Below are 10,000 nucleotides of genomic sequence, written 5' to 3' on the forward strand. Positions count from 1 at the left end.
GCCCTGCTCTAGCTGTTGAATGAGGTGTGCTTTGTTAGGGTTGGACTGAGAACCTGTTGGACTGTAGATCTCCAGGAACAGGGTTGAGCAGCCCTGCTCTAGCTGTTGAATGAGGTGTGCTTTGTTAGGGTTGGACTGAGAACCTGTTGGACTGTAGATCTCCAGGAGCAGGGTTGGGCAGCCCTGCTGTAGGTTTTTGGGGTGCCCTGCTGAGCTGGTATAATAATAGGTTTCGGGGTGCGCTGTTGTATCTGGGTTAATAATGTGTTAAGTCATTTTAAAGTCACCCAAGGCTACCCATAGTCTTACTTTAGAACATGTATTACCCCCCTCCCCCAAAAAGAAACAAAGCATGCATCTGATTGAACCCATGTGCCTCACCCCCTCCCAAAAACATACAGACTGCTCTTTATGTGATGTGTGATGTGTGATGTGTGTGTGTGTGATGTGTGGTCATGTGAGGAAGAAGAGCAGAGACAGGCTCTGCGTGTAAAAATAACTCTTCTTTCTCCCAGTGGCTATAACAGTCCCCTTCGCAAACCGCTGCCTGTGCCAAAGAGCTCTTGCCCTCTCTCTGTCTCCATCTCTCTCCATCTCTCTTTCCATCTCTCACTCCATCTCTTTTCATCTGCCTCCATCTCTCTCCATCTCCCTCTCTATCTCTCTCTCCATCGCCCCCTCCATCTCTCACTCCATCTCTTTCCATCTGCCTCCATCTCTCTCCATCTCCCTCTCTATCTCTCTCTCCATCGCCCCCTCCATCTCTCACTCCATCTCTTTCCATCTGCCTCCATCTCTCTCCATCTCCCTCTCTATCTCTCTCTCCATCACCCCCTCCATCTCTCACTCCATCTCTTTCCATCTGCCTCCATCTCTCTCTCCATCTCCCTCTCTATCTCTCTCTCCATCTCCCCCTCCATCTCTCTCTCCATCTCTTTCCATCTGCCTCCATCTCTCTCCATCTCCCGCTCTATCTCTCTCCATCTCCCCCTCCATCTCTCACTCCATCTCTTTCCATCTGCCTCCATCTCTCTCCATCTCCCTCTCTATCTCTCTCTCCATCGCCCCCTCCATCTCTCACTCCATCTCTTTCCATCTGCCTCCATCTCTCTCCATCTCCCTCTCTATCTCTCTCTCCATCGCCCCCTCCATCTCTCACTCCATCTCTTTCCATCTGCCTCCATCTCTCTCCATCTCTCACTCCATCTCTTTCCATCTGCCTCCATCTCTCTCTCCATCTCCCTCTCTATCTCTCTCTCCATCTCCCCCTCCATCTCTCTCTCCATCTCTTTCCATCTGCCTCCATCTCTCTCCATCTCCCTCTCTATCTCTCTCTCCATCTCCCCCTCCATCTCTTTCCATCTCCCTCTCTATCTCTCTCCATCTCTCTCTATCTCCATCTCTTCATCAGCCCCCTCTCAGACTGCTGCCTGCGCCTGGTCAATGTCTTGTTAATGAGAAACGCCAGAATGGTCAAAGCTGACAGGAAGGTGACAGTAATGCAAATAACCTCACATTACAACAGTGGTGTGCAGAAGAGCATCTCTGAACACAAAACACATCAAACCTCTTAAGTGGATAGGCTACAGCAGCAGAAGATCAATAAGTCTGAAAAATAAGTGTAATAAATACCTAATAAAGTGCTCACTATATATATATATATTGTATGTTTATACTTCATAAAATAAGGGATTTGAATGTGATGGCAGCAGTCAGAGGGGGTGTGTTTAAATGGGAAAAATTGTTTAATTCATTTTAAACAGAATTTAAATGGAGATCAGGTTCCTCACTAAAATAGCCACATGACTGTTATATCGACCACCCACCCTGCCCGATGTCTGTGTGACAATCAAGTCTGCTGTTTGTGTGTGTGTGTGTGTGTCTCTGTGTGTGAGTGTGTGTGTGTGTGTGTCAGTGTGAGTGTGAGTGTGTATATGTGTGTGTGTGTGTGTGTGTGTGTGTGAAAGTATGTGTATGTGTGTGTGTGTGTGTGTGAGTATATGTGTGTGTGTGTGTGTGTGTGTGTGAGTATATGCGTGTGAGTGTGTGTGTGTGTGTGTGAAAGTATGTGCATGTGCATGTGTGTGTGTGTATGTGTGTGTGTGTGTATGCGTGTGAGAGTATATGCGTGTGAGTGTGTGTGAGTGTGAGTGTGTGTGTGTATATGTGTGTGTGTGTGTGTGTGTGTGTGTGTGTGAGTATATGCGTGTGAGTGTGTGTGAGTGTGAGTGTGTGTGTGATCACATACTTCTACATGCTCACACACTCTTTCCCTCACACATGCACACACACTCTCACATTCTCTCTCACACTCTCTCCCACACACACATACTCATAGGCACACACACATTCTCTCTTTCTCTCACATACACATACACACAAACACTCTCAGGCACACACACACATTATCTCTCTGTCATACACACACACACACTCTCAGGCACACACACATTCTCTCTCTCATACACACACACACATACACACACTCTCAGGCACACACACACATTCTCTCTCTCATACACACACGCACACACACACACTCTCAGGCACACACACATTCTCTCTCTCTCATACGCGCACACTGACACACCATAAGCACTTTGCGCATGAAATGAACTGTTGTGCCAAGCTGTAAGAGTGTTTTATGAAGCGCTTTGAAGAAGTCAATTGTTGAATTGTTGGCAATTGTAAAAAACTTTAATCATAGCAACAAAGTTATAGGTACAAAGTGGCCTGCCTGTGTTGTCCACAGAAAATATCACCTCTGGGGTTCAGTAATGCCATCTATGTTGTAAGCTTGCAGATGCGTTGCTGAAGTTCTTGTTTTAGTTTGAAGTGATGTAACGCTGACTGCATGTTTACCTTTTTCAGCAGAGCTCGGAGTTACAGCTCCCCCGGGGGACGTATCCTGCGATGCGCGGCTCCTTTAAAATATTCAAATGCGTTTGAGAGTCATCGCCCCGTCGCGGCGCGCATCGCGGCATTAGCGACAGCCAGACACTCCGAGCAGACGCGCAACACGCAGCTCCATGGATGTCTAACAATGCCACACAGCGGGATCCTGTTTACTGTTGTGCTGCTGACTGCGTACCAACCAGGTAGGACCCTGCGTTACGCTAAATCAGACGCTGAACGTCTGGCATCTGTGTGTAACCACAGAAGACACAATTTGGTCAATTGGTTAATTACTCATGTGATGTTTTGTTCTCCAACAATTTAATAAGTTTACTTTTCATGCCCTTGTTCTTTTGCAGTTAATCGCTGTTCACCAGTTTGAATATCGTTGTTCAAAGTGTACATTGGCTTACTTCTAGGCTGATTATAGAAACTTTAATTAAACAATTCAAATTATTCGTGAATACTATATTTTCCACATGCGTTTAACCGAAAAGGCGAATTCCTTATCATTTTCTGATTGCTTAGATATTTCCAACTACATGAATTAGTCGTTACTTTACCAGTGGGTGATGCTCAGCCTAGTATAAATAAATGTTTATTTCGTTAAAACACATTTCCTTGTTAGGATTTTGTTATCTTGTGACGTTGTTTGAGCTTTAATAATTCAGTGCGTACACAGTTTGCGCCCGTTAAAGGTGTGTGTGGAAACAGTCTCGTTCTAGCTGTCGCTCCTCTTGTTAACTGTCACGACTGCGCGTGCATACTGTGCAGTAATCAAATTCAATATTTGCTAAAGGACAGCTAAGTTTTTTCACCAATGTGAAAAGTGTTCGAAGCTTGTGGCGTGAAGCGCCTTACAGGATCGTTTCTGAACAGCGCTGTTCGTCTGATGCGCAACACGTACCAGAGGAACTCAACATTCCTTGATGATTACAGCCACGAAAACAACTGTAAGATAGGCTTCTGAAGAGTGTAGCCCTATGTAAATACAGAGTGTATCCGCGGCTGCTGAAGACCGTAGCCCTATGTAAATACAGAGTGTATCCGCTTGCGTTCGGTAGCCGCCAGCCTTTAATTATTTATCCCCTGAAAAGAACGCGGCTATGCAAAACCCACCAACAAGCGCAAGCAACCCTATGCACGCACGCACACAAACAGACACAAACACGCACACCTTAGCGCAAAATTAATAATAGTCATGCAAAGATAAATACAGACATTGTATCAGAAGGATAACAGGAATTCCAGGAACACAAGCGTATAGAATTTCAGGAAGAGTTTTGGAGATGTGGAAAAATGCACATAGGCTGGTTTGAGTGTCTTGAGTTTACTCTTGGTAAAGAGTTCCGTTTCGTTTGGACCCCGGTGTGTGTGTGTGTGTGTGTGTGTGTGTGTGTGTGTGTGTGTGTGTGTGTGTGAGAGAGTGCGTGAGCTGTAGCGGTGTTATCTCCGTGCTCGGTGATTTGACTATAATCGACAGTACTTTTTGCTGCAGCCCCGATGTGTCCTCGCGGAGCCCGAGTCCGGCGGTCTGTTTCGCCAGTTTCGCTTAACGCGCGTGTCCGTGCACGAGCGCTCTGCGGCCGCAGTGACAACTGACATGAAAATGAGGAGGGATTCCTGAGAAGTACGCAAATGACTTTTGAAGATGATGTTTTGTTTTTATGGCCTAGTTGTTCTTATATGGACGGCTGTGCGACGGGGTTTTTTTAAGCAAAGGGTGCAATTTGCAACTCATATAGGTGTTGTTTATATATTTTTGCCTCACTAAAGTTTGCTATTTATATTGTTACTCTTCCCGACTGATTCTATATTGATCCAGTTTCGGAATGTATATGGGTCAAAAAGTTTACACAACAGTAGAATGCCGGTGAATTACTGATATTTCTCAAAAAAATTATTATTTGGATGTTTAAAAAGCAAAAACAACATTTATTTAATATCGGACGTGGTTTTAGTGAGTAATATGTTTCTCTGGAAGTACAGTCCCCTCCAGAGGTATTGCAACAGCAAGGCCAATTCCTCTGTTTTAGCAAAACCCTGAATACATGTGGTGTTGAGATAAATAGATGAACACAAGTTCATAATGTCAGCTTTTATTTCCTGGTATTCACACCTAGATGTGTTAAACTACTTAGAACCTAGCACATTGGTGAGCAAAAGTATTGGAACAGAGTATTTAAGTAAATTAAAGTAAATAACACTTCATATTTGGTAGCGCATCCCTTGATCCCAATAACTGCATCAAGCCTGTGACCCACTGACATCACCAAACTGTTGCATTCTTCTTTGGTGATGCTTTTACTGCAACCTCTTTAACTATGTTTTTGGTCATTGTCTTGCATTCCTCCCAAAAAGTTTGGATGCTTTTCTCCATAAGTTAGCAAGAAGAATGTTTTTGTAGAATGTTTCTGAATTCATCCTGCTCCTACCATCATGAGTTACATCATCAGTAAAGATTAGTGAGCCCACTCCAGAAGTAGTCATGCAAGCCCAAGCCCTGACACTTCCTCCACCGTGCTTCACAGATGAGCTTGTATGTTTTGTATCATGAGCAGATGCCTTCTTTCTCCACACTTTTTCCATCACTTTAGTAGAGGCTAATCTTGGCCTCATCAGTCCATAAAACTTTGTTCCAGAAATTTTGTGGCTCATCTCTGTACTTTGCAAATTGCAATCTTGCCTTTTGATTCTTACTAGTGATGAGTGGTTTGCATCTTGTGGTATAGCCTCTATATTGCTGCTCTCTAAGTCTTCTTCGAACGGTTGATTGAGATGCCTTCACCCCTGCCCTGAGGAGATTGTTGGTGATGTCACTGACTGATGTTTTGGGGTTTTTCTTCACAGCTCTCACAATGTTTCTGTCATCAACTGCTGTTGTTTTCCTTGGTCAACCTGTTCAATGTCTGTTACTCAGTATGCCAGCGGTTTCTTTCTTTTTCAGGATATTCCAAGTTGTTGTATAAGCTATCTTCAGTGCTTGTGAAATAGCTCTGAGATTTCCCCTCTTTTCTATGCTTCAAGGTGGCTTGCTTTCTCAGAAAGACAGCTCTCTGGTCTTCATGTTGGTTTATCTTTCATAACAAATTCAGTCTTCACACGCAAAACCCTAGGCTAAAACCATGAGTAGACATTCTGAACTATTTATTGTTTAACCAGTCAATCTAACAGGACACATCTGGACAAGAATAAACATCTGTCAGTCACATGTTCCAATACTAATTGGGTAGTCTAATACAAAAGGTGATATGTTCTAAGTTGTTGAACAAAGTTAGATAAAAAATACCAGGAAATAAAAGCTGAAATTCAAATACATCTTTTGACCTCAAACTAATTTGTCTTCAGCGTATAGCAAAAACAAAGGAATTGACCTTTCTGTTCAAATACTTTTGTAGGGGACTGTATGTGATATATGTATTGTACCAGGTGTTATGCGTTTAGGGAAAGTAGGGGTCAAAGGTCAGGGAGAGGTGGATGAGAGAGGACAGCACCCTGCAGTTAAACACTGTTCTGACATTTCCACCTTGCTGTTCTCACTCTGTTCTTCTTCCTCTTCCTCTTTTGTGCGTACGTATGTACATAAATATGTATGTATGTATGTATGTACGTACGTATGTATGTATGTGTGTTTGTACGTACGTATGTATGTATGTATGTATGTATGTATGTACATATGTATGTATGTATCTATGTGTGTACGTACGTATGTATGTATGTATTTATGTACGTACGTATGCATGTATGTATGTATGTATGTACATACGTATGTATGTATGAATGTATGTATGTATTTATGTATTTATGTATGTATGTATGTACGTAGAGTGGAGCCCACAGGGGTCAATCATACAGGGACACACACAGTGATACACACACACACTCACACGCAATGACACACACACACACACATTCACACGCACAGTGATACACACATACACACACACACTCTCATACACAGTGATACACACACACACACACTCTCACACACAGTGATACACACTCACACACAATGACACACACACACATTCACACGCACAGTGATACACACACACACACACACACACACTCTCACACACAGTGATACACACTCACACACAATGACACACACACACATTCACACGCACAGTGACACACACACACACACACACACACACTCTCACACACAGTGAAACACACACATTTACACACACTCATGGTCAAGTCTACCTGAGGGAGGTTCTGTTTAGCCCAAGCTCCATCCTGCTCCTCAGGAGGAGGATTTGATTGCTGACAGGAATATGCGCTGCTGTGTTGTGTGCCACTGTGCTGATGTGTTTATGTAGGTAATTCGGCAGATTTTTCTGCCATTTGGTTCCCCTCTGCAGTTGTCTGATACTTTTTTCCCTATAGGGATTTAGAGTTCTGCCAAATATAAGTTCTCTGGTTAATTCGAGAGATTTTCACATTTTGTTCTATAAGTTCTGCCAAGGGAACCCATGGCTCAAACGTCTGGGTTTTAGGACTACAAACCGTGGCAAGAGGAGCATCAGAACTACATCTATGTCTGAATCTGAGGTTGATGGCTGACTGGTGGATGGATGGCTGGGTTACAGTTCGGAAGGCTGTGATTGGTTGAATGACTGGAAATTACAGCACTCATAAATGACATAACATAACATCATGTGATGGCGAGAACAGGCTTTCAGGTCTTGAAAAGCCCCAGCATTTCTGCCTCCACTACATGTCCTGACAAGCTATTCCACACATTGACCACTTGCTGTGTGAAAAATGCTTCTTAATATCTGTACAGAATTTCTCCTTTGCCAATTTCCATGTGTGCCCTCTCGTTCTGCTAACTGAACTCAACCTGAAGAATCGCCTATAATTCACTTTGTTAATCTCTTTAATGAATTTAAAAGCCTCAATCAAATCTCCATTTACTAAGATTAAAGACTAGGCATCTTAAGTCTATCCTCATAACTCTTATATTTTATACATGGAACCAATCTGGTTGCTCTTCTCTGAAAATTTTCCAGCACTTCTATATCTTTCTTATAGTGCGGTCCCCAGAACTGCACACAGTACTCTTCAGTGCAGTCTTACAGGAGTATTATATAAGGTGAGAATAACTTCTTTAGACTTCCGTACTATATATATTAGCATCCTGTTGGCTTTTTTTTTACTGCACATGAAAGGCTTTGGTGAACTATTACCCCCAAGTCTTTTTCCACTTGCACACTTTCCCATAAAGTAATCCTGCCTGATGTTTATTATTTCCCACATATAGTGCTTTGCATGTAGTTGCATTGAATTTAATTTGCCAGGTTTCCACCCTGGATTACTTTAGTAGATTCCAAACTGTCAGCTAAACTATTTTTGTATCATCTGCTCTAATTTAACTAAATTACTTTCAATGCCCATGTCAAGGTCATTTATGTAAATGAGGAAGAGCAGTGGCCCCAGCACCGAAACCTGTGGAACTCCACTTCCCACAATACCCTGCTCAGATAAGGCCCTTCCTACTACTCTTTGTGTTCTATCCTGTAGCCAATCCCGAACACACTTTGAAATGGCTCATACAATTCCTACTGTCCTCATTTTGATAATGAGCTTGTCATGTGGTACCTTATCAAATGCTTTTTGAAAATCTAAATGTACAATATCAAAAGCCCTGCTATCATCAACATGCTTCCTCATAGACTGCCAAAAGGTTCGTCAGGCATGACCTACCCTTACAAAAACCATGCTGGCTATCCCTTTGGATGTTCTTATTTCCAAGAAATAATTACAGTTTGTCTCTAATGATAGATTGCATGTTTTACATGTGATGCAGGTTAGACTGACAGGCCTGTAGTTTCCTGGATCAGTACGGTCCCCATTCTAATATATCGGTATTTCATCTGGCATTTCTCCAGTTTCTGAATACTGTCTAAAAATACTTGCCAGTGATTTAAAAATGATCTCACTTAGGAATATGCCACCTGGGCCTGCTGCCTTATTTGTCTTTAGTTTTTGTAATTTATCTCGTATTTCTTTGTCCTCTATCTCAATATTGGCTGAGACATTCTGGGTATTGAGGATATCTTCCAGCCTATTAGTAACCTCCTCCCTGGTGAAACTCTCAACAAAATAGCCATTTAAGGCCTCAGTAATATCTTTATTCTTATACAGCAGTTCTCCTTTGTTATTCTTAATACACTTTCCTTTTCCTACTACAGTAAAGAAACGTTTGGGATTACATCTTGTGAAATTTTCCTCTGAAATACCCTTTTGGCTAACCTTACTTCTTTTTTAACCTTAGCACGAATTCTGCTTCCCTCTGCTTGCACGTGGTACAGGTAGAATTCTGGAGAAGACTACCGTGGAGGTTCTGCTCCTAATCTTTTCTGCTAACTCCACAAATTAGTCCTGCAGAACCTTAAACCTGCCCTTACCTATGTCATTGGTCCCGACATGGACCATGACCACTGGATCCCTCCCTGCTCTGGCCAGGAGCTGGTCTGTGTGCTGCAGGATATCTCCTGCCTGGGCACCAGGCTGCCAGGCAACACAGCGTACGAGACTCCTTTTCACAAGCACAGACTATGCTGTCTATACCTCTCATTATTGAGTCCCCCACTATCACTAACTCCCTTTTCCTGGAGGATGTGGCCATCAGGGTGCCCTGAGGCTCATCAATCAGGGACAGGGGCCAGGTCCAATTCCTGCAAGAGCTGGAATCGTTTGGACAGCACCGCCTCTGGAGATACCGCCCTTTCCTTCGCTTGCGCCCCACTGTCACCCAACTCTCAGGTCCTGCTGGTCTGAAGTCTTCCCCCCTCCCTGCTGAGGCGTGCACACTAGTTCCCTAAAGGATGTGCTATGTAGTTCCTGAAACTCTTCGGATTCATGAATACCGATTCATTGGGCTATGCAATGGGCCCGTGAGCCCATCTTGTTCTGGAGATGCTCAACAAGCTGACAACGATGACAGACGAACGACTGCCCAAATGGAAAAAACATCTTAAAAAAGCATGACGTGGCTTCAAACAGTTAGCAGCAGAATACTTCAGAGATAAAATGCTTCTTAACCTCCTGAGATTCGCTAGCTACACTACTGCACAAAGAACACTATCAGGTGCTA

The 10,000-nt window shown here is 43.3% G+C and overlaps 1 protein-coding gene across 1 annotated transcript in view; it reads left to right on the forward strand.

The window, feature by feature from the left end:
* Nucleotides 1-2,992: 2,992 nt before the first annotated feature.
* The window catches only part of kita (KIT proto-oncogene, receptor tyrosine kinase a), a 51,218-nt gene continuing 44,210 nt past the window's right edge, over nucleotides 2,993-10,000 (forward strand). Inside the window, exon 1 of the mRNA XM_061230332.1 lies at nucleotides 2,993-3,098. Coding sequence (XP_061086316.1) covers nucleotides 3,044-3,098 — 55 coding nt within the window. The 5' untranslated portion in view covers nucleotides 2,993-3,043. The remainder of the gene's footprint in view (nucleotides 3,099-10,000) is intronic.

Source organism: Conger conger, unplaced genomic scaffold (assembly GCF_963514075.1).
Source record: "Conger conger unplaced genomic scaffold, fConCon1.1 SCAFFOLD_67, whole genome shotgun sequence".
Lineage (NCBI taxonomy): Eukaryota > Metazoa > Chordata > Actinopteri > Anguilliformes > Congridae > Conger > Conger conger.